The sequence below is a fragment of the Pleurodeles waltl genome, chromosome 7 (genome assembly GCF_031143425.1).
Source record: "Pleurodeles waltl isolate 20211129_DDA chromosome 7, aPleWal1.hap1.20221129, whole genome shotgun sequence".
NCBI lineage: Eukaryota > Metazoa > Chordata > Amphibia > Caudata > Salamandridae > Pleurodeles > Pleurodeles waltl.
The window spans coordinates 293,073,249-293,099,947 of NC_090446.1; the positions used below are offsets into that span (position 1 = coordinate 293,073,249).

General features: G+C 41.3%; 1 protein-coding gene across 1 annotated transcript in view; it reads left to right on the forward strand.

The window, feature by feature from the left end:
• Window positions 1-26,699, forward strand: part of LOC138247247 (uncharacterized) — a 295,171-nt gene that overhangs the window by 105,358 nt on the left and 163,114 nt on the right. The window contains exon 6 of the mRNA XM_069201977.1: window positions 13,371-13,476. Within this exon, the coding sequence (XP_069058078.1) occupies window positions 13,371-13,476 (106 nt within the window). The remainder of the gene's footprint in view (window positions 1-13,370; window positions 13,477-26,699) is intronic.

Genomic DNA, 26,699 nt, shown 5'->3' on the forward strand with positions numbered 1-26,699 from the left:
CCCTGGCACTAGCCAAGGTGCCCCCACATTGTTCAGGGCAAATTCCCCGGACTTTGTGAGTGCTGGGACACCATTACACGCGTGCACTACATATAGGTCACTACCTATATGTAGCGTCACAATGGTAACTCCGAACATGGCCATGTAACATGTCTAGGACCATGGAATTGTCCCCCCAATACCATTCTGGTATTGGGGGGACAATTCCATGCATCCCCGGGTCTCTAGCACAGAACCCGGGTACTGCCAAACTGCCTTTCCGGGGTTTTCTCTGCAGCTGCTGCCAACCCCTCAGACAGGTTTCTGCCCCCCTGGGGTCTGGGCAGCCCAGTCCCAGGAAGGCAGAACAAAGGATTTCCTCTGAGAGAGGGTGTTACACCCCCTCCCTTTGGAAATAGGTGTGAAGGGATGGGGAGGAGTATCCTCCCCCAGCCTCCGGAAATGCTTTGATGGGCACAGATGGTGCCCCTCTCTGCATAAGTCAGTCTACACCGGTTCAGGGATCCCCCAGCCCTGCTCTGGCATGAAACTGGACAAAGGAAAGGGGAGTGACCACTCCCCTGACCAGTACCTCCCAGGGGAGGTGCCCAGAGCTCCTCCAGGGTGTCCCAGACCTCTGCCATCTTGGATTCAGAGGTGTTGGGGGCACACTGGACTGCTCTGAGTGGCCAGTGCCAGCAGGTGACATCAGAGACCCCTCCTGATAGGTGCTTATCTCTCTTGGTAGCCAAACCTCCTTTCTTGGTAGCCAAACCTCCTTTTCTGGCTATTTAGGGTCTATCCTCTGGCTATTCCTCAGATAACGAATGCAAGAGCTCACCAGAGTTCCTCTGCACTTCCCTCTTCGACTTCTGCCAAGGATCGACTGCTGACTGCTCCAGGACGCCTGCAAAACCGCAACAAATTAGCAAGACGACTACCAGCAACATTGTAGCGCCTAATCCTGCCGGCTTTCTCGACTGCTTCCTGGTGGTTCATGCTCTGAGGGCTGTCTGCCTTCACCCTGCACTGGAAATCCCGAAGAAATCTCCTGTGGGTTGACAAAGTCTTCCCCCTGCTAACGCAGACACCAAACCTCTGCATCACCAGTCTTCTGGGTCCCCTCTCAGCCTGACGAGCGTGGTCCCTGGAACACAGGAGCTGGATCCAGGTGACCCCCACAGTCCAGTGGTCCTTCAGTCCAAGTTTGGTGGAGGTAAGTCCTTGCCTCCCCACGCCAGACAGCAAAACTGTGGACTGCGTGATTTGCAGCTGTTCTGGCTTCTGTGCACTTTTCCAAGGATTCCTTTATGTGCAGCCTAGCCTGGGCCCCCAGCACTCCGTCCTGCAGTGCTCAACCTGCTGAGTTGGACTCCGGCATCGTGGGACCCTCCTTTGTGACTCTGAGTTGACCACTGTCCTCAGATTTTCCAAGTGCCTGTTCCGGTACTTCTGCAGGTTCTGCCTGCTTCTGTGAGGGCTCTCTGAGTTGCTGAGCGGCCCCTCTGTCTCCTCCTCTAAGGATCGACATCCTGGTCTTTCCTGGTCCCCAGCATTACCCAAAAACCTCAACTTCGACTCTTGCAGCTAGCAAGGCTTTTTTGCGGTATTTCTGTCTGGAAATACTTCTGCAACCTCCAGCACGCCGTGGGACATCTTCCATCCAAAGGAGAAGTTCCTAGCCCTTTTCGTTGTTGCAGAATCATTGGCTTCTTTCATCCAGTGGCAGCCCTCTTGCACCTTCATCTGGGGTTTTCTGGGCTCCTGCCCCCCCGGACACTTTCGTGACTCTTGGACTTGGTCCCCTTCTTTTACAGGTCCTCAGGTCAAGGAATCCGTCTTCAGTGTTTTGCTGGTGCTTGTGGTTCTTGCAGAATCCCTTATCACGACTATTGTGTCTTTCTGGGGTAGTAGGGTAACTTTACTCCTACTTTTCAGGGTCTTGGGGTGGGGTTTCTTGGACACCCTTACTGTTTTCTTACAGTCCCAGCGACCCTCTACAACCTACCATAGGTCCGGGGTCCATTCGTGATTCGCATTCCACTTTTAGAGTATATGGTTTGTGTTGCCCCTAGGCCTATTTCTACCTATTGTGATTCTACATTGTTTGCACTACGTTTCTTAAAGTTACTCACCTGTTTTGGGTTTGTGTACATATAATTTGTGTATATTACTTACATCCTAAGTGAGGGTATCCTCTGAGACACTTTTGGCTTATTGTCACTAAAATAAAGTACCTTTATTTTTAGTAATTCTGAGTATTGTGTTTTCTTATGATATTGTGCTATATAAGTGGTATAGTAGGAGCTTTGCATGTCTCCTAGTTCAGCCTAAGCTGCTTTGCCATAGCTACCTTCTATCAGCTTAAGCTGCTAGAAACACCTCTATTCTACTAATAAGGGATAACTGGACCTGACATAGAGTGTAAGTACCACAAGGTACCCACTATAAACCAGGCCAGGCTCCTACAAGCACTTTGCAGGATTAGCACTAAAAATTCTCACGCTAATCCTGCAGAGCACCCAGAGGCCCATTGTAACCAATGGAAGCCTCCTTTTAACACATGCTCTGAGCAGGAGTTAAAAGTGCTGAAAAAAATGGAGCAAGGAAATCTCTTAGATTCCCTTGCGCCATATGCTTGGCCTCCCTGACAGGGGAACGCCCCCTTTGCATCCATTATGTCTGGCACAGGCATAATGTAGCTCAAAGTGTTACAAAGTGGCACAATGCATGCATTGCTCCACTTTGTAAATATGGCACAGCGTTTATGGCCTTCTAATGCCAAAAAAAAATGATACTGATGTGACATTTGAATGGAGCTAGGGGCTCTTAAATATGCCCCAAAGTCCTCTTCAATACACATGAAATGGTCAAGGGACTCCGCAGCACAAAGATTCGCTAGGTCTCTCCCCATCTGCCTCCTTCAACCAAGACCACTGTTCACCATTTTCCTTTGGGGTAGATACTGGTATCAACACTGGCGCTTACATCCAAACTGTCTGCAACTCCCCCAGACATCTATCCATGCTCTCCTGGAAGAATCTGCATGTCATCAGCTTAGTCTGGGCTGATTCTGCAGTGCTCACCCTGCCCCAAGAAGAGATATTCTAGGACCTTGCTCGTCACCTTTCAAGATCCGATGCCGCACAGCTTACTTTTAAGTGATCAGAATCATGTGGAAGGTGAGAAAAAATAATTGCAGGAAAATAATAAGTAGAGCCAGAATTTCTTAAGACTCGCTACACTTCATCCCTCACAATTGTCACTTCTTGCAAGGCCCGCATATCACACTGCTCCCTGCCTCTGCAGACACTCTCTTGACTCGCTCCATCAGTAGGACGCCATGTCCCCCCAATGGACGCCTAACCCCCACAATACCTTCTTGCAGTGGTCATTCTCACTTGGTGCCTTCACTTACTACATGCAGTAAAGCCCTGGGATTGTCCAGAGATAAGGTAAATTAAACAACAGGTTTGCTGATAAGCTGCCAATGTGCATAGGAAACGCAGAGCTGTACAGCACAGTAAGAAGCCTGCTGGGACTTTTCCAATGACCTAACACCAAGAAAAAAAGCTGCACATTCTTTGATTTGGTCTTTCTGTTACGGAAGAGGACTAATCCAATGGGTGAGAAATGCTCTACAGCACCTTCTTGTCTGTGGAAATAATGAGTTGAAAGACAGAAAAGACCTGGAGTATGTCTCTGCAGGGGGAAAGCAGGTGGCCACGTCGCACGCAGAGCGACATAAAGGGGACAGCATTCTTGTGTTGCTCCCGTCCTAGGATGACAGCTGAGCACATGGGACCACCACAGGCGGAGAGGGTTGATCACTTTTCCTTTTATTGCCCTGGGTGTCAAGAGGGGAGGAGTAAGGCCAAGAGGTCTCATAAGGGGTCATCTCCCAGGCAGTGTTGCCAGATCAGATTTGGCTAGATCATGTACAATTGATCTACATTTTTCCCGGTTGTGCGGGAAAATATTGGTTTGTGGGGTTTGCCAAATTTTGGGCTATTTTATAAATTACTTTGAGGTATTTTTAGCATATTGGATTAGAAATTTGTTGTTAACAGGATCAGTCTTCTGTCTGTTCTAACCAATATGCCTGCACTGGTTGTGAGCTTGGAGCTGCTCTATTAGAAGTGCGACCAAACCACTTGGAAAGTGCATACATCAAGTCTGCGCTATACAAACTGCAACAAGAATATATATTATTATATACATATATATATATATATATATATATATATATATATATACACATACGTATATATATATATATATACATATATATGTATATATATATATATATATATATGTATTTATATATATATATATATATATATATATATATATATATATATATATATATAAATAAATATATATATATATATATATATATATATATATATATATATATATATATATATATATCCTAGTGGGGGTAGTTATGGTTAGGACCTAGTTTCTAGATACATTTTTACTTGCCTATATCTTTGGCGCCGCTTCACGAATCTTCACAAAACTTTTCAAAAAAATGTGCCAGTCACGTCAGCTGCTGTCTGGAAATTTTCAGGGTGATCCATCCAGGGGGTCCAAGTAAAAGGGGGTGTCCCAAAACACGTTTTCCCCATTCATTTTTCATAGGGATTTTGAACAGCGATAGCGCCGAAATTACTGGACGGAATTGCACCAACTTTGGCAGAAAGGTAGATCCTGGGCCAGAAAGTGATCTTTTTAGCTCGAGCATAGCGTTCAACGTGTTGTATACTTTTAAGTATACTTACAATATGGGTTAAAGCGAATTCAAGCAGTTTCATTTGTTGTTTCCAGAGTCCTTCAAAAATCCTTGCTTGCTAGTGGTCAGTTCTGCTGCTTTGTCCCGCCTATTTCTCTTTGGGAGCAGCCCCAACTACTGTATAGTTATGCTATGTCCTGTTAATCTCTTCGGTAGGGAACCTTTTCTCTTTGGGAGCAGCACCACTTAGTATTTTTAGTTTTTCAAGCATCTTTAATTTTGCGACGTATAATGATGTATCATGCTCCCATTTTCCTCCTAGTCACAAAACAGCAAGGTAATCTGATCTATTTTTTGCGAATGAACTTCCCAGACCCGCTCTGCTGCGCTATTCTGTTTGCATGTCATGGGTAGGTCGGATCCTTGAAGAGCTAATCAGGTCACAGCCTGGAGAGGCGTCATTTCATTTCCCAGACCCGCTTTGCTGCGCTTGTCTGTTTTCCAATCACGGGTAGGCAGAATCTGAGAAGAGCCAATCAGGTCACAGCCTGGATATGCAACTTTTCAGCAGCTAGCACCAGTATTTGCGGTGCAGACAATAACAACAACAGAGGCAGCTGTGTTAGCAGGCACAGACTAAAAGAAGTTGAACCAGGAGCAGCAAGATAGGCAGCCGAAGGAGAGGCACACAACCAGGGGTGCAGCATGTCACAAGGCAAAGGGCTAATTCCACAGGGTAAGAACTTTGGAGTCCATAGCCTCTCACCAAGCAGGGCACTTGGGTGACACTTAAATCTTCCTACAGCGTTTTCAATAGCTTCTCTTTATTGAAGACAGGCAGTATATGATAAACACCCGAGGCAGTCCGTACTAAAATTAGATAGCGTTGCACGATTCATGTCGGGTACCCTTTTTTGCAAGAGGTAAGAGGGGTATCTCTACGTCGACTGTGAAATGCAGGGAGGCAGCAAAGGTTCTCTACAGGACACCAGCAGCGGCCCTGGCCTCGGGTGTAGGATAAACAAACACATGTAATCGCAGCAGTTAAAGTTATATCTGTCTCTGTTCATACATCCACAACACTCCAAACTGAAACACATAGGAAAAAGACATTGTCATTTACATCGCCAATAGCTCTAACTCTCACAAATGCGAGACCTCTTGCATTGCAAATGCTTGTTTTGATTTGGTGTAATTCCATTCACTACTTTTGGAGAAATTAACGGCAAAAAAAATGTGTTTATATATAGGGAAGTGACCCCTCCCTATCTCGTGCTGAGATCTGATTGGCTGATAGCCCTTTAATATTAGAAGCCGTTGAAGTGTTGTCAGCCATCTTGGGACTTGGCCAAAGCATTTTGTGACCTGCCTTTTTTCTCTGTAACACCCCCCCCTTCCCAGACAGGTCAGCCGGAAACTTTCCAGACAGCAGCTGAAGTGACTGACAATTTTTTTTGGAGAGTTTTGTGCAGATCCGTCAAGAGCTTAAAAAAAAAAAAAAAAAAAAAAAAATGTGTAGCTCAGCTTGAAGGTCACAGACCTTCACACAGAGCACTCAGAGCTTCCAGCTGGGCTCGCTTCCCTTTTTTTTTGACAGAAACATTTTTTATTTTAAATTGTATAGAAATATCTCATTATTTTTTTGCATTCATTAGATAATGCATCAAAACCTAAAAAATCCTCTTTATCTCTCCCTCTCGCTCTCTTACTCTCTCTCTTGCAATGGTTTTCTCCCACTCACACATGCACTCAGACCCTTACCCACTCACAGACCCATTCACACACCCACTCAGTTCCTCATGCACACAGCCAGCCCCAGTCAGACCCTCACGCACCCACTCACAGACCACCTCAGACAGTTATGCACCAACTCACAGACCCATTCAGAATCTCACCCACTCACAGACCCACTGATAGCCTCATGCACCCACTCACAGGCCCACACAGACAAGACACACCCACTAACACACTGATGTACGCACTGTCATACCCAGACAGACACTCTAACAGGCACTCTCACCCCAAGAAGCACCCTCTCACACCTATTCTGACACTCAGAGAGGCCACGGCCAACTTCCGCTGCATATGGCCAAAGGGCTGTGCACAGCATGGGGTAGGGGGTTCGCCACAGGGTCTTTCTGCAGGCCAGGTCTTGCAGGGAACCTCCATTGCGCACAGGCGAAGGCTGTGCATGGTTGGATGCTTGTAGGGGCCCAACCTCTGCCATGCATTGCCGAAGACCGTGCATGGCAGTGGTTGGATTAACGTATAGTAATTAAAAAAAAATATATATATATATAGATATATATATCCTCAATCAAATGTGGTCTAACAGTTGTTGGGCGGCGCACTCTACTGTCGGTGCCAGTGACGGAGAGGACCAGTCTCGAAAAATATAAATCACAAAAAGTATTCACTGCACTCCACGAGGTATCATTAGTGCATATTTAATCCAAATAACACCCACCAACGCGTTTCAACTCCCTCAAGAGTCTTGTTCACAGTGAGTCCCTTTTCCCTTTTACTATTTATACCCCCAAGTGATGCAAACTAAACAGTGCATTATGGTTAATGTAGTTCCCAATAAAATAAAAGTAATTTTTTTTAAAGTTTTATATTCTCCTCAAAAATAAAAATATACTAAAAATATACATTTATAATAAATGATGCTCTTCCTGTATGCTCTCTTCTATAATATTTCTCCTTCCACATTCATATTTGTATTGGCTACTGATTAGTTCCCCATTCATTTCTCCACTATGATTATCTAAGCTAGACATGTATATTAATGTCAACCTTTCAACATCTCCCATATGTATATATTTAAATGGTTGATATTACAGTGCTGTTATTGTGTTATCTTAATCGTGACATTCTTATAGATCTACAGTGATCTGTTGACTATATTCATAATTATATTCAAAGCAATAGATATCTTTTTGAGTAATTCTATTATCCATATATATTAGTGAATATCAGTGCTCTCTCACTTCATGTCTGTCATTTGTTTACAATGCATATGGTAGTTCAATAATTCTTAGTGATTGGGAGTCAGTGGCCATATTGCATCATTGTTGCCATATATTCCTCCTCATTACTTAATCATAGATGTACATGCAGTTCCTTGTCCATGCTCAACCCATAAGGCATATTTGTGCGGAGCTGAATAATAAATTTGCTCTCCATTTGTCTCAACTTTTTCACTCTATCTCCTCCTCTCTCACTCCTTTTCATTTGCGCTATGCCCATGAATCGTAGCGATCTCCAATCGTTGGTATGTGATTTTGAGAAATGTTTTGCCATTGCATAACTCATATCTTGATTAGTAATGGCTCTGGTATGTTCCAAGATCCTTTTCTTCAATGGACAGATTGTACACCCAATGTATCTCAAACCACATTCACATTCAAGCATGTAAACTACATATTGGCTCTCACAAGTGATTCTTTGTAGAATATGTGTGATTTTACCACTATGATCCATATAGGTTTTGCTGTTTCTTGCAATTTGACATACTTTGCATTTATTACACTTATAAAAGCCAGTTGTCTCATTCTTTAACCAATTCCTCATAATTGGTGCTTCATAGTGACTTTTTACCAATATATCTTTCAATGAGCGTGACTTCCTATATGATATTTGTGGTTTTCCACCTATCTTTGTTGCCAAATCACGGTCACTTCTCAGTATTTTCCAATGTTTTCTGAATACTGATTCTATATCCTTGCTTTCTTTGCTATAAGTGAGAATAAGACGCGGGCACATGTCTTCCCTATCATTTCCTCTTTGTGCCCCCTTATCTGTCAGTGTTTCCTGTCGAGAAATTCTCTTAGCCCTTTTCTCACTTGACTCAATATTTGTTCTTAGATATCCACGATGCATAAAACGTTTCCGTACCATGCTAAATTGAGTCTCCATTTCTTCATCATTGGAGCAGTTCCGTCTCATTCTTAAGAATTCCCCAAATGGAATGCTTTTTATCAATGGTTTTGGATGGAAACTGCTCCCATGTAGAACACTGTTGGTGGAGGCCACTTTTCTGAATACAGTGGTATTGATTTGCTCATTGTCTACATATACCCTAATGTTCAAAAAGTCTATTTGTTTGTCACTGATATTGTAGGTGAAGCTCAATTCACATTCATTCTCATTCAAAATTGCAAAGTATGATGCAAATTCCTCCTTGGTACCATTCCAAATCAAGAATAAATCATCTATGTAGCGAAGCCATAGTACTACCTTGTCCCAATGTTCAGAGTATCCATCTTGCCATGCTATTTCCCTCTCCCACCAGCCCAAGGTTAAATTGGCATAGCTTGGAGAGAGAGAAATTCCCATGGCAGTTCCTCTCACTTGCTTATAGATGTTTTTATCAAATAGAAAAATGTTATTATTTAAACATAGTTCCACCATCTCCACTAACATTTCAGAGTGGCTTTTTTCTTCAATTGTTCTTTGTCGTAAAAATAATTTTAGTGCATTTAGTCCTACTTCATGTCTAATAGATGTATATAGTGACACTGCATCCATTGTCACTAGCTTATAGTTCGATTGCCATTGAATATCATCTATTATTCGCAAGAAGTCTCCAGTGTCTTTGATATAAGAGTTAGAGAGGAAACCAATGGGGCAATATAATAGTCCACATATCTCGATATGTTTTCAAATAATGATCCACAACCAGAAATGATAGGTCTTGCAGGAGGATTTTTTAATGTTTGGTGAATATTTGGAAGAAAGTAGATAGTAGATAATGTTGGATGACTTGGATTTAAGAATTTGAATTCTTCCTCATTAATCAAACATTCAGCACGCCATTTTTCCAATTTCTTTGTAATTAGTTCCTGTATATGCCTAGTGGGATCACTTCTCAGTTTTTCATAAGTCTCTTTGTCATTTATTTGTCTCATTGCTTCTATGAGATAGTCATTACGATTAAGAATCACAATATTTCCTCCCTTGTCTGCGGGTTTTATGATAATATTTTGATTGTCCGCCAATTGTTGTAAAGCTATCCGTTCATTGACAGTTAGATTTTCACCATTTTTGGAAGGTTTGACATATTCTAGTTTCTCTAAATCATTGATGACCATTTCATAAAATAAATCCACTTTATTTCCTGGAGTTAAAACTGGACAGAACTTAGAGACTGGTTTGAAGTGACTGTATTCATGAGTGTTTGTTGAAATTCCCATAGTTTCCAATATTTGACTTGAGGTCATTTCCTCATTTTCCAAATTATTCATTAGCTCATAACATACTTTTATATCTTCTATTTGATCAATTATTAGACCTTCCTCATTCTGGACATTTTCTGTATCTCTGGACCTTTGTTGATATTTGCAAAAGTGCTTGGCTAGTTTGATTTTCCTAACAAATTTATAAGTGTCTATTTTAGTTTCAACCTTGTCCATATGGTGTTCAGGGCAGAATGACAGTCCTTTGTTTAGTACACCTTCCTCTTCCTTCGTTAGTATGTGATTAGAAAGATTAATCACTAATTTTTCCTCTTCAATTTTTTCAACATCCTCTATTGTTTCATTTGTTTGTTGCGAAGAGGATAGTTCTTTCTTTCTTTTGCCTCTTCTAATCTTCCTGTATCTGATTGTATGTTTCTTGGCTGGCCTCTGCCCATATTGTGTCCTCGGCCCATGCCTTTTGATGTTTTGTTTGTCCCAATGAACATTAGGACAAGGTAGTACTATGGCTTCGCTACATAGATGATTTATTCTTGATTTGGAATGGTACCAAGGAGGAATTTGCATCATACTTTGCAATTTTTAATGAGAATGAATGTGGATTGAGCTTCACCTACAATATCAGTGACAAACAAATAGACTTTTTGGACATTAGAGTATATGTAGACAATGAGCAAATCAATACCACTGTATTCAGAAAAGTGACCTCCACCAACAGTGTTCTACATGGGAGCAGTTTCCATCCAAAACCATTGATAAAAAGCATTCCATTTGGGGAATTCTTACGAATGAGACAGAACTTCTCCAATGATGAAGAAATGGAGAAATGGAGACTCAATTGAGCATGGTACGGAAACGTTTTATGCGTCGTGGATATCTAAGAACAAATATTGAGTCAAGTGAGAAAAGGGCTAAGAGAATTTCTCGACAGGAAACACTGACAGATAAGGAGGCAAAAAAGAGGAAATGATAGGGAAGACATGTGCCCGCGTCTTATTCTCACTTATAGCAAAGAAAGCAAGGATATAGAATCAGTATTCAGAAAACATTGGAAGATACTGAGAAGTGACTGTGATTTGGCAACAAAGATAGGTGGAAAACCACAAATATCATATAGGAAGTCACGCTCATTGAAAGATATATTGGTAAAAAGTCACTATGAAGCACCAATTATGAGGAGTTGGTTAAAGAATGAGAAGACTGGCTTTTATAAGTGTAATAAATGCAAAGTATGTCAAATTGCAAGAAACAGCAAAACCTATATGGATCATAGTGGTAAAATCACACATATTCTACAAAGAATCACTTGTGAGAGCCAATATGTAGTTTACATGCTTGAATATGAATGTGGTTTGAGATACATTGGGAGTACAATCTGTCCATTGAAGAAAAGGATCTTGGAACATACCAGAGCCATTACTAATCAAGATATGAGTTATGCAATGGCAAAACATTTCTCAAAATCACATACCAACGATTGGAGATCGCTACGATTCATGGGCATAGCGCAAATGAAAAGGAGTGAGAGAGGAGGAGATAGAGTGAAAAAGTTGAGACAAATGGAGAGCAAATTTATTATTCAGCTCCGCACAAAGATGCCTTATGGGTTGAACATGGACAAGGAACTGCATGTACATCTATGATTAAGTAATGAGGAGGAATATATGGCAACAATGATGCAATATGGCTACTGACTCCCAATCACTAAGAATTATTGAACTACCATATGCATTGTAAACAAATGACAGACATGAAGTGAGAGAGGACTGATATTCACTAATATATATGGATAATGGAATTACTCAAAAAGATATCTATTGCTTTGAATATAATTATGAATATAGTCAACAGATCACTGTAGATCTATAAGAATGTCACGATTAAGATAACACAATAACAGCAGTGTAATATCAACCATTTAAATATATACATATGGGAGATGTTGAAAGGTTGACATTAATATACATGTCTAGCTTAGATAATCATAGTGGAGAAATTTAATGGGGAACTAATCAGTAGCCAATACAAATATGAATGTGGAAGGAGAAATATTATAGAAGAGAGCATACAGAAAGAGCATCATTTATTATAACTGAATATTTTTAGTATATTTTTATTTTTGAGGAGAATATAAAACTTAGAAAAAATTTACTTTTATTTAATTGGGAACTACATGGACCATAATGCACTGTTTAGTTTGCATCACTTGGGGGTATAAATAGCAAAAGGGAAAAGGGACTCACTTACTGTGAACAAGACTCCTGAGGGAGTTGAAACGCGTTGGTGGTTGTTATTTGGATTAAATATGCACTATTGATACCTCGTGGAGTGCAGTGAATACGTTTTGTGATTTATATATATATATATATATATATATATATATATATATATATATATATATATATATATGTTATTTATCATGAGTCTTTCTCCAAGCTATCTGAAAATATTGAGAGGCAGACATTTCTTATCCTTAAGACCCCCAAACCCTGGGCTATAACAGGGCCTCCAACTCAGCCAAATGTTACTGTTACTTCACGCTTTTTGCAAGCCTTAAAACTGAAGGTGAAGCTTAATTTGCTGGAACGAGCAAAAGGCTGTTGGTCACCTGAATTCGACTAAGTGCCATACAGAAGAGAAAGTGGTGGAGGTACTACCATTGGTGCAACAGGTGTACTGGCACAGGGGGCCAAAACCCTGAGGATCCCATTTATCCTTCATATTTGCTCTATTGTACTAACCGAATAGCGTAAAAAGGGGCAATTTCCCTTGCTTGGATCATGGCACCTTGCAACACTTCAGGGTACTGTCCTCCCTGCAAGGACTCAGAGAGAAAGTAAGCAGTTAGCAAAAGCAGACATTCTGTGCTCACTACTTCTTTAAGATGGTCTAGCTACAAATCTCCATTTACTGCCAGCTTCACAGTGTCCTTGCCACTCCTTTCTTAAAGAAGCAATATTGTGCTATATTCGGGCTACTTTTTGGTTGGTTTTGGGCTGGGGAGTGTTCTAAAAATCTAACAACACTGTTCCCAGGGCCAGGCCTCTTTGCCAATTTGTGAAGCAAAAAATTGCTTTATGACAGTTGGTGCACAGACCACGCAGCTCTAATTGATTTTTAATAATGATCCCAATTATGTAATTAGTTTATGCAGATGGGTTCTAGATGTTATTGTATTGTTACCAGACTGTACTAAAACTAATTACGGGACAGGACGAACAAATGTGGCGTATTCTGAAAGTATGCAAATAAATTGCTTTGTTTCTTATCATTCAAGAGTGCCACAGTGTAGCCCCTCTGTGCTAAACGATGACTGTACCACAGCTAATGTATCAAACTTAATTGTAAAACATAATAAATGCCAAAACATCAGAAGTAACAAAATCATGAAGCAACTGTTTACCTGCATCCCAATGATTATCAGTGTCAGGATCTATGTAACATTTATTTTATTTTAGGGAAACTTCAGGTGGACTTTTGAGTGTGATCCGAGCTCTGCTTAACATACTTACCTCGCTGCTTAATGTTCTGAACACCACACTACGTAATGTGATCAACTCATTGGTGAGTGAATACCTGAAAACTTACTTTTTTCAAACAGATATTGCATATGTTCTTTGCAATCAATGTCTCATATGTTTAATATTTGTTTTTCAAACAGAAAGTACTAATGCAATGAATTTGTAGGAAAAGGGTCCACTTCTGTGCAGACAATATTGGTTTTGACTGAAAGATATTTCTCACCCACAGTGAAGCACACATTTTAAAACTTAAGTTTGCAATTTATTGAAAATACTCAACTCTCCAAGTTTTGTCAAAAATCTTTAAACACTAGGTAGGTTACAGTTAGCAAACCAGGAGATCCTGGCCCAGTTCTGCCACTATAGCACTATTCATTGGTGTAGAAACATCTTGTTTTGAGGTCGACCTATGAGAGCATGCACTTTCACATGCGCTCCTACTTATGAGACACTATTGCTTACTAAAAAGTCATGGAGCACAGGCCCAATACTTACCATTTGTTTGCTTCAGTGTCCCTCTTCTTTGCAGCCTCCTTAATCGGCCACTGCAGGTCAAATGGCACTTATAGTGTCTGTGGGGCATGGACCAAGCCCAGATTGATTCAAGTTAATCAATGCCCATCCACTGCTCCGGATGTGATTGAGGTACTATTTTTCAACCTTCCAACTCCCCTTGAGTGCTGCACCCTCCATAGCCCTTTTTTTAAGTAGGTGGAAAAGATACTTCTCCATCATCGGAAACGTGTTTTCTTTTCCACTGCACCAAGGCATTTTCTTTACATTTTGTGAACCCTATGCCTGCTGCAAAGACCTTTTACACTATACATCAGTGCCGCCAGTTCTAATTTGCTAATTTGTTTTAACAATTATGTGGTTGTTACAAACATGAACCCCTGCAACAGAATAACTTCTACTGTAGCTGTAGCATCAGTCAAGGTCTGTTCCGTATAAGTGGATTATATAAAGAGTCATGGTAAAGTCTCAGGTAGCTCAAGGCAACCTTTCCAGGAAACAGACACACACACACTTTCTCTCTCTCTCTCTCTCTCTCTCTCTCTCTCTCTCTCTCTTTCTCTCTCTCTCTTACACATATAAAGTTATTGCTTATTTCCAAAGAAGCGCAGAAATTACTTTCTCTGGATAGGACAGTGGACAAAATGAGACCGACGATGCCTGTTCATAAATGTCGGTGACCTCCTTTACCTAATGAAGGTGGGTTTTATGTCAGAAAGGGTTTTGGTAACAGATGAGAATTGAATCAGATCGCACTTTGAGAATTTTTGTGGTTTGTAACAGGAATTAAACAGATCTCTTTTCAGGTGGGCATTCAAAATTAATGTATAGGTAGGTTCTGGAGAGGCTGTATTTCAGCAGCAAGGGATCGGGGCTAGCTCAGCTGTCATTTTCCCACTGTTAATACAGTGAGTGCCATCTGACTGGGTAATAACTACTGTTCGTTGAAGTGCTTAGAAGTGGTGAAATGAACAATATGAAATGCTATTCATATTGTTAAAATAATTATTAATAAGTTACAGGCAGAATGTTGCACTTGCTCCTGGTTGCATCCCAGGCATTGCTCATCCCGGCTGTGCGTGTACTGTTAGTAAAGTGCAGTATTCTTCAGGGTGCTCTTATAGTGAAGCTATTGCTGTACTGAAATAAACAGGGCTACTTGTTGAGGGTGTGAAACCCTATTCAAGCAGCAACTACAATCTTTGTCAAGATGAAGTCACAAGAAAAAGCTAAATTAGCCTGTGCAAAACCATAAGGTACTTTGGCACAGAGCAGTTAAGCTTTAACTCAGGGGCAATGTGTAAAGTATTTGTACAACGCTTCAAACAGTAATAATGTGAAAACACCACACAAGAAGAGCTCCATGGCAAATTAGAAACATACAGTAATTTTTAGTAACTAAAACAAGACTAAAACTACAAAAATCCAATCACGAGAAATAGAGAAAGTTTAAAGTTTTTTGTGACAATAGTTCCAAAAACCACAAAGCACCAACTATGGATAGTGGCAGACCAGGAAAAAGTCACAAGTTAAGGCAGACTGCGATAAAGCATGGGGCGACTACGAGGATCCAATTTGGCCTGCTGAACAAAAGTTCCTCAGGTCCTGGCTGCACAGCATTGTGAGGTCACACGTCAACGGTGTGTCACGCAATCCAGGTGATGTGCGGCCCTGTAAGACATGCATTACACAGCGTCAGTTCCGGGGAGCTGCAAGGCTGAGATGTGAGGTCCTGTGTCATTGTCGAGGCGGCCACAGACAAAAGTGATTGCAGTGCATAGTCCTGCATCGAGGATGCGTCACACACCGGTTGGTTCTGAAGAAGCTGCGGGGCTTGCGATCCAGAGTCCTGCATCATTGTCAAGGATGGTATTGGCAAGGGGTTTGCAATGCGAGTGCCTGCAACAAGGATGTGTCATACTGAGGTCCTTGCAACCAGAAAGTCCACATAGCAGAGACGATGAGTCGGTTTTGCTGGTGGTTGCACCAGGCAGCAGCAGAAAAGTTGAGTTCTGCTGGATCCACATGGATCCACAGATGGGCTGACAGAACACCTTCAGGCCCACTTCCAAAGGTCCAGGACAGGGATGGCACCAATACATGGGGTCGGTCACACTGTTGCAAAGTGCAAGTGCGGCCTACTAGAGGCTAGTTCTTGGATTTACTTTGGTGGTCCTGGGTACAAGTTGCAGCTCCAGTCGTTTTCACTCAGGCAGAGGTCAGCAGGTAGTATGTCAGCACGGTAGGCAGTAGACCTCTAGGGCAGCAGTCCAGCAGTGTGGCATTCCTTTCAACAACACAGCAGCCATGCTCCCTCCCAGAGTCTTCTACAGGTCAACAAGTGTACTGCACATTTGGTGTCTGAGGTCCAATATTTATACCTGCTGCCTTCTTTAAAGTGGAGGGATCTTCTACAGGGTTCCCTTAGAAGTACTCAGGTTTCCTGCCCCCCACCTGATCCAAACTAATTCCAGGGGGTAGTCAAACCTTTGTGAGAAGGCAGTATACAGCCTATTCAGGTGTAAGTGGTCCGTGCGTAATTCCACTTTCCCATCTTGCCAGTGAGGGCCCATCCAGGCACACCTAAACTCTTTCTTGTGGGTGGCTATCTAGGAGGAATATACAAAGAGCACCTGCCAACTACACCCAGTCATGTGACCCAGAGACAGGCAGCAAGAACTAAATGGATAGGCAAGAAAATGTCAACTTTTAAAATTGTAATTGAAAATCCAGTGTTACCATAAAAGAGGGTTTCTCATTGCACTTCCAAAGACACCAAACATCAACGGTTTACTTGGTCCCATTTGGAAGTTATCCTTATTAAATGTAATTTGGTAACCCTAATACTAGTCGATGGGAGAGGTAGGCCTTATAACAGTGAAGTATGAATTTAAGAGTTTTTCACTATCAGGACACGTAAAACTTAAAAGTAAATGTCCTACTTTTTAAATACATTGCACACAGCCCTGTTTAGGGCCTACCCTTGGTATGACATATGTATTGAAAAAGACGCTTTGGGGCTGGCAGAATATTTATTTCGCCAGGTCAACAGAGCAGTTCAAAATTACACACACAGGCGTCAATGTCTGGCCTAATACATGGTCAAAGGACTGCTTAAGTGGGTCTCACAATCAGTGCTGCAGGACCACTGGTAGCATTTAATCCACAGGCCAGTTGAGGTTAAACCAATGTTACCATGTTTTAATCACTAAGTAAGCACACTTTAGCACTGATTAGTAGTAGTAAAATACACAGAGTCCTAAGGCTAGCAAAAACGAGATCAGAAAAAAATGGTGGAGTAAGGCAATTTGTTTGGGGGAAGACCACTCCATGGCTGACAGGTCTAACATGTACATAGTTATTTGCTTTTACTATCAGAATATTTTTTCAATGTTCCTTCCAGTCTCCATTAGTTACATGCTACTTGCCCCTTTATTTTTCATATTTATGAAAACTGGAAAGAAGTTAAAAAATGTTCTGGCATTCTAAGATCGTGCAACCAGTTCTAGAAATGGAAATATAAAAGTGAAGGTAGTTTATACCAGAGTACCCTGCAATTAAAAGTATTGAATTTATGCTTAAAAGTGCAGATACTCCCCCTCAAATTAAAGAAGTGCAGGTAATCCGTACCAGGGAGCATCGGCTCATTGAAAGCACATTGTCCTTCTTCTTTGAAGTCAAAAGACCAGCTAACAAAGGTGAGACCTATTAGCTTTGTCAGTGCTTTGTTCTGTGCCTCCTGCAAGATTCTGAAATAGCAGCACCTTGCTGTCACTATCGTGATTTGTGATTTTTAGGTTGAGCGCAAGTGATTACGACCTGTTGTCATCTATTCTGTGGGTTTTAAACATGCTCATCTCACTCCCATTACTTTCCTTTGTTCGTGGGCTTGCCTTTTGAAATTCCCTTTATTTCATTTGTCAGAGGCATGCATACGTCATGCCTTTTCCGGTGTTTAGCCCTCCTCAAGAGCACCAGCCAACTACTGTTAACATATGCAGCATCCATGTTTTACGCATGGTTTCTGGACTACTTTTTAAAAAAAAAGTAGGTCGAGGTTCTGTTTTGTCTCTCCCCTTCGCGCTCCGTGGCGCTTTCAAGTCCTACATTACTCAATTGGCAGCATTTGACCGCTTAGTATGACTACCAGTTACTTCACAATGTAAATGCTTGTGTTCTTCTGTTTCTGTTTTTCACCTGTCTGTCCGCCAGAGTTGGCTCTTTTCACTCTCTTTTCTCGAGTACCTCAGGGCACATATCACATGTATAAATCACCAGTATATGTTACCACAGCATTTCCACATTTGGCATTGACGCGTTGACGCATGGGGATGCGCTGGTGTCTTTTTATTCAGGTAATTTGGGTCACAGTAACCGAGCATTTAGGCTTTAGCTACAATAGTGAACCTCATACACTTTTGAGCACTTCTGTGCATTCCGTGTTTGTTCACTGATTAGCTGGATTGCGTTTGTCCATCTGGGATGGACCGATTGACACTAGCTGCTTGCAATACACAGGTCTCTGCATGTGTCCAGTTAAACGCATTCCGCTCTCTCGGGTATTTATTTACATTGGGGGGACTGCATGTTAACCTCACTCTGCAAATTATGCGTTTTAAAAAAAAAACATCATGGCACATTTGTTTCAGGTTTAGCATTTCTTTACTCATGGCATTACGTTCATTTCAAGAAGGGTTTTTCAAATCCTTTCTATATAGGTTTGTTTACTCTTCGTGTTATGTTCATTTCGAGAAGGTTTTGTTCTGTGCTTCACTGATGTGCTTGGAAGTAGTTTTACTGTTCTGCATATTAATGCAGATTAACAGTGAGGCATGCTAAGTAATGTAGTTTCACAGTCTATCATTGTGTATTGTTTATTTTGTTTCCCTTTCGCGCTTCATGGCGCTTTCAAGTTTTATACAGCGGGAACTCGATCACCAGTATTGGAGTGATTTACATGACTACCAGTTACCTCTTATTGTTTGTTTTGTTTTTCCTTCATGCTCATGGCAGCCACGGCACTTTAAAGTTTTACACAGCGCAAAGGGCAGTATTGGAGCGCTGTGCATGACTACCAGTTACTTCACATTGTACATAGTTTATTTTGTTTCCTCTTTGCACTTGAGGGCGCTTTCAAGTTTTACACAGCGGGACCTCGAACAGAAGGATTGAAGCAATTTGCATGACTACCAGTTACTTCTTATTGTTTGTTTGCTTTTTCCTTCATGCTCATGGCAGCCATGGCGCCTTCAAGTTTTACACAGCGTAATGGTCAGTATTGGAGCGATTTGCATGCCTACGAGTTACTTCTCATTCTTTGATTTATCTTTCCTTCGTGCTCACGGTGGCCATGGCACTTTCAAGTTTTACGCAGCGCAATGGGCAGTATTGGAGTGCTTTGCATGACTATCAGTTACTTCCCATTGTATATTGTTTATTTTGTTTTCTCTTCTCACTCCATGGCGCTTTCAAGTTTTATACAGCGGGAACCCGATCAGGAGTATTGGAGCAATTGCCTGATTACCAGTTACTTCTCATTGTTTGTTTTGTTTTTCCTTTGCGCTCATGACAGCCATGGAGCTTTCAAGTTTCACACAGCCCAATGGGCAGCATTGGAGCAATTTGCATAACTACCAGTTACTTCTCATTGTTTGTTTTGTATTTCCTTCGCGCTTAGGGCATCCATGGCGCTTTCGAATTTTACACAGTCAATGGGCAGTATTTGAGGGCTTTGTATGACTATTAGTTACATCATATTGTTTATCCTTTGCGTCTCATGGCCCTTTCAAGACGTACACAGCGCAAATTCACTCGACACTATTGGAGCGCATTACATGGCTACCAGTTACCTCACATTGTTTCTTAGTTACCTCACGTCACAATTATGGAGAGGACAGTGCATCCTGTTCACACAAAGCTTGCAAAGTGACAGCACAAAACTTGTTTAATTATAGCCAAGCACTTTCATTTTCTTCATCATTGTATAGAGCTGTGTTGACAATGCTTGTTTCACTGTTTCTCATTAAAAGTTCACTTTTGTCACGCATGGTCGTGCATTGCTGCTTGCTCAGTGGAATTCTGTGACAGGAAAGGACCAAATTATGAGGCAGTGTTAACAAATGTATAAGGCAAACAAAGTCCGATTATGCATTTACAAAACCTATAACTCTAACTCTTGCAAATGCTAGACCTATTGCATTGCAAATGTTTGTTTACTAGTCAACATCTAATTCACAATCCTGTCTGATTGGGAAACTGGACATTTTGACCAGAAGATTTCTTGTTTTTCCGCCACTTACAGGTTCTTCATTCTACCTACTCGGTGCATATCTGAAAATGTTGTGGCTCTTACATAATATTTTGGAGTAATTGCATCACACAATCTATGTTCTCTCCCTCTGTAGTCTCTTTTCTCTTATGGATTCAAACGTTGTCTCTTTCTGATTTATTTTCATATCATCATACTTTGCCAGTAGGATATTATTTTAGGTTTTAGTTGGCATATATATATATAGTGGTTGTAGAACATGCCTCCATGAATGTCTGCAGTTGGCTCTTTGCAGATTCAAGTTTCAAATTTTGTGTTTGGCATGTTCATTTTCATCTCAATCTGGACAATGTCCTGCCTAATATCTGCTCTCAGGACCTCATTTACAAGAAACTGACGCATGGTCATCGATGTGTCAGATTTCCTGCGCCTGCTGCACATCCCTTAACGACCCCATGGGTGCACTGTATTAAAAATACAGAGCTCCATGGTGCACGTTTTCACAGATGTGTCAGAAATTCTGATGTATCTGTTGGTGTTAAACTGACACATTGCTGGAGTTGCGTTTTTCAACTGACGCAAGTCCAGCAGTGCAAGGCGAGTCCCATTGGAAAAAGCCCTGCTTTAATTTTATGCCTGGTCTGACCAGGTGGTAAAATTTTGACTCAGCGAAGTCATATACTGACGCAGTGAAAAGTTGTAAATTTCACTGCGTCATTCTCCATGGCTTTTTCCCTGGAAACACCTACTGTACATACATTATACCTGCCACAGGTATAATGTGATGCAGGGCTTTACAAATTGACGCATTGGCCCCAATGCATCAGTTTTTAAATACAAAACAATATACTGCACTGCTAGTACTACCACTGCGTAAAAACAAATGACGCTGCGGCGGCACCAAGGGCTTGTAAATGAGGCCCTCAATTTAGATACCCAGAAGCATATTTTCAGATTATCTGTAGTAAGAGAGCCAACTGATTATTTTATTTTTAAATGACATGATGTGGCAAGCATTGATCGCGTCACATCTCTTTTTTTCCCACTATTATCCATGGTGCACACCGACAGTGCTATTGTACACAACATGACTGTTGGAACATGGGTTATTGGTAAGGGCAGGTAGGTACCTACACTTAGCAATAGGCCACCAACCTCCACTAAGGTCCAGTTAGGTCTCAGTAAATTAACCCTAGCTCAACCCTTGGTAGCTTGGCAACGAGCGTCAAGGCTTAACTTAGGAGACAGAGTGCAAAGCATTCAAATATCACAAAACAGTAATTAAATAAAACACAGGAAACAGTTTAAAAATCCAAAACCAATTTATAAAAAATAGATTATATTTTTATCTTTAAAATGACACCAAAACGAATAAAATCGGATAAGGGGAACCGGAGATATGAATTTTTTAAGTTTTTTTTTTTTTTTTAGCGCCTAGAAACAAAAAGCGCCAATCGGGTCATCTGGTTGCACCTCGACCGGGGCAAAGTCAAAGTTTAAGGCCGACCGCGATGGAGCCCTGCTCGGCTACAGGCCGCGGGAGGCCTCGGTTAAAAGTTTACCTTCACACTTTCTCTCTTTTTTGAAGATTTTCTTCAGCGGGAGGAACCTGCCAGTCCAATCCGACCTCCTGGAGTCCTTCTCCGGATACGCGATGCGGGAATACTCGGTGGAGATTTTTAACTTCGGACTTAGGGGGTGATTACGACCCTGGTGGTAAAAACCGCCAGGGCCGTGGTCCGCGGGAGCACCGCCAACAGGCTGGCGGTGCTCCTTTGGGCATTCTGACCGCGGCGGTACAGCCGCGGCCAGAAACGGAAAGTCGGCGGTGTACCGCCGGCTTTCCGCTGCCCAGGGGAATCCTCCATGGCGGCGCAGCTTGCTGCGCCACCATGGGGATTCCGACCCCATACCGCCATCCTGTTCCTGGCGGTTTCGGCCGCCAGGAACAGGATGACGGTATGGGGTGTCGTGGGGCCCCTGGGGGCCCCTGCAGTGCCCATGCCAATGGCAGGCTGCTAGCGGCTGGCAAATCAGAGCACAGCAGCAAAAACAATGCAGGGCTGAAATTGGCAACTTTTCAGGTAAAGTTTAAAACTCTTTAACTGAACAAGTTATATTAAATCCCACAACTGGAAGTTGTGGGATTTATTACAACCATTAATTTGATACCAAACTCTTGGTATGCATCATTTAAGGAGACTTTAAAATTTAAAATAAAGTCTCCCCATTCTAGCCTATGAAGGCCATTTACTACAATGAGGGAAAAACTAATTTGGCTGTTTTTACCTCACCAGGGCTTATAAAACTATTTTTATAAGGTCCCTGCTTATAGTTACATGGCACCCAGGCCTAGGGGCACATAGGGCACACCTTAGGGGTGACTTGTATGTAAAAATAAGGTAGTTTAAGACTTTGGAACTACTTTTAATTCCAAAGTCGAATTTGCATAGAACTTTAATTTAAAAGCAGCCAGCAAGGCAGGCCTGCCTTTAAAATGACACTGGGCACCTCAGCAGTACACCTATGGGTGCACTACCTATGCTGTGGTCACTAACCCTACATGCCCTACCATATACTAGGGACTTATAGGTAGGTTAACTTAGCCAATTATAATTAGCCTAATTTGCATATCCATTTTACCCAGAGCACAGGCCCTGGGACTGGTTAGCAGTACCCAGGGCACCATCAGAGTCAGGAAAACACCAGGAAAAAGTGGAAAATGGGGGCAAAAAGGTAGCGGGCCTCTGCAATCAGCCTTGTTTTCTCACATGACTAAATAAAAACAAGTGGACAAAGCCATTAGACCTTGAATACACAAGGCCTATTGGCTTTGGCAATGCAAATATCTGACCTTTAACCTGTTATATCTGCTTAATCTATTTATTTGCAGTGGAACCCCTTCTGACATAGGCTGGTTACTTGTGTGATGCGATAGGTGTGAAGTCAATCGGGGAGGGGCTAAAGCCACTTCTATAACATTCCTCCCTGTCCACCCAAAGCATGAGGTATTGAAGAGCACCCAAGACTAACAACACAATCATATTATCTTCCAGGGTAATTAAGAGAAAGAGATGGTGACACCACTAACGACCCATCTGAGAAGGTTTTAACCTTTTCAAAAGAGTAAATGGAAATGTAATTACCACAATATCTTGGTGAAGGTTTTTCATGATGCGTTAATGATGGGAAGACATATCTAAAAGGTGCCATTATATGAAAAACACTTTTTAAAAAGTTCCCTATAGAGCTGCGCTACAACCAACTTTAATGTAGCATGGCCATTTTAAAACATATTTCTATAACCTTGTCATCTCAGTAATTGAAAGTCCTAAGGAGTAAATCAGATGTAGGGGCAGACATAATAACCTTTTTGTAATGCTAAACAAACAGTTGCACTCCCTCTGAACCATGTGTGTTATGACGTGAGCCGTGCAGGTGATTATACAGGATACATTACTCGTTTTGCAAGGAACAACGAGTTTTGTTTGAAATAAATGTATATTAGGTATTTCTGTACTTTTCGTTTGTAATTGTTACACTCTCCACCCTTTGTACCTTAACTCCCATTGAAAAATTGACAAAAAGTGAACGACAGTGACTGAGTAATCTGTTATGTAGTGCACAGTAAGCTCTGTTGTCCAGCCTGAGTGTATATCCTTTCCTTATTTGCTTAGTGGAATGTTCGTGCATGTTGTGCGGGTACCATAGGAAGGTATATATTCGTTTCTGTGAAGATCAATTCACTGCTGTAAATTATAATTCTTCTATGTTATGGTATGTTTGTACTTTCAGCTTTCTTCGGTAGGGGAAATCTATATAGTTTTGACAGAATCGTTAGCGTTTACCGAATGTATATTCTTTGGATGAATGTGCACATGTTTAGAATACATGTTATAGGGTCTTAGAGTTGCTACAGTAAGCCTCTCACCAGTTTCATTACATACAGTTTGACTTAACAGTAAGCAAACATGCCAGACCTGCATTTGGAATGGTTTGTGGAATGCCGTGCATATCATGTTACTTCAAGATGTAGACATAATAACTAAACAATGACGTAACAACATATTTTAAACAATGAAGACGTTGAAACATGTTCATAAAATTTCTCAGGAGTGATCACGTGTAGGTTCTAGGAGATCTAGCTGAAGTTTCTTTGGAAAGTGTAAAGAAACCGTAACTGTAGTGGTGCTATCGCATCACAAACATATTTATGTACCTTTCTATTCGTAAAATAAAAAAACAACCGACTATCTATTATGGTCCTATAAAGTAATCAAGGGTTTCTGGTGTCATGATGACAAACCATAATTCCAATAGATCTGAACGAGTCACCAGACTTTTATTGCCCAGTAAAACATTTTTATTGCACAAAAAGGACTGATATCAAACATTTATTTCAGAGGATTGTATTATACATATGAGTTATTTTACATAATTTAAGAATATGACACCTAACGTATAAATTGTGGATTTTATCACATGGAAGGCCAAGTCTTCGTCTGATATACTTGCAAGCTGTTAGGCATTAAGCAAGATTGAGCATTTAGAACATGACAGCAGCAAACCACAATGCTGAGCATCACCATAAGCATCATCTTCATGAAAAGTAAATATTGCCGACTGCACTTTTCAGACAGCATGTTAAAAAATCTATCATTTTTACTGACAGAATATGATTCTTAGCGTAGCAAAAGATATGTATTCCACCTTCTGGCAAAAAAATAAGCTTACTTTTTTCATTTTAGCAGGCAAGCATACAGCTTAATCCAGATTTTGACATATTGTTTCAACAAATGTTTCCCTGTTTGAAAATAAAATGGACAAATGAAGCCGTCTCAAAATTCTGGTAACATTTATAAATTACTTGGTCATCAGACAAGAGGTTTATTATTTTACCAGAAACCCTCAATTACAATATTGGACCATAATATACAGTCGCCCAATACTTATCTTCAAAATATTACATGGTTTTATATATGTGGGCACCGGACATTATGACAATCCGAGACATTGTAATGGCTTTGAGCCTTACTTTCAATACAACTACACTGTGCTAAACTGTATCCAACAGAAACTCAAGTGGCACAGGTTCCTATTGACGTCAGCATGTAATTTCAAAATATAAAATAGAATATATGCACAAAACGGAAAAATAATAATTTTCCACTTCACCACCTTCACCACAAGTCAATTAACTCCCTCTGCTCTTGCAGCAACATCTAACTCTTCCGTCTCCTCCAAACGATACCTCCGCCTGCTTTGAGTGCCGTCTGCTCAGGCATATTGCGCCTAAAAGGTCAGTTGTGGAAAGTGTGGGTTACCGGAGCACAGAGAAAAACGAGGAAGAAATCCATGAATTGGAGAGAGAGCTGGAATGGGAAGACACGGATCTCTGTAGCATCGATTACATTAATGCTTAAGGACCAGATGGCTCAAACTGGATAATGAACAGGAAAAACCATCGATAGCAGATTCCTAATTGCTGTTTCATTCACTATTGGAGAGGGCAGCAAAGAGGTTTGACCTTCCTATAATAGCAGCAAAGCTGCAGTGTTTCCATTATAATTTCAAGGACCATCTCAAAAAGTCTAGTAAACATGTTCTTATTTTGGACTGTGTCTGGTAAGAAGGATTTAAACTAATAGAAAATGCTGGCCACAACACCTGCTGTAGTTCCTTGTCTACAACAGAAATATACTCTAGACTTAGGACCATATTTATCATTATTTCACGCAATGCATGGCAGCAAGACACCAGTCTGTGCTGCATGAAAGGGAGATAGCTGGAATGTGCCATACCTACCAAGATATGGCGCATACCTGCTCTCTACCTTCGCTGATACACACACTTCTGCCTAGCACCAATGCAGACACCCTTGCACCATGGTGCAACAGTGCCTGCATTACAAGCAGGATTGTTTTTCTTCAGGAAGAGATACCTTGCTGCACAAAAGCAATTCTCTAAGGTTTTTCCTCTTTCTATGTTTGCTGCAGAATGCCACACACTTACAAAGAGGGAAAAACAAGGAGAAATCAAGATATATCTTCTCATTATATCTCCTGTGACAAGGTAAAGTATTTGAATGCATTCCTAGGGAAACCAGTATTGGTAAATATGAGGATGCATCAGAGTCCGTGGCTGGATTATGAAAACACCCACGCTTCACCAATGGAATGCCTCCCTGGGGCAGGGTAACACAAAACAGTTACTTGCGCTGTTGCTATTACATCCTATTTAACCAGCCACAAAGGACCATTCAAGGTGGTCTTGTGTGGCTTGGTAAATCTTATTATATGTTTTGCGTTGCCCTGCACCCCCTTCTGTAGGGCAAGGGTTATAGCAAAACCCTTGATAATTATGCACAAAAGTTCTTATCAGTCCCACGAATCACCATACTTTGGTTCAGCCATATGTTGCTCGGTGTAGATCGTGTTACCCAAAGACGGCTACATTTACAACTCCTGAACTGGATGGCAGGTATT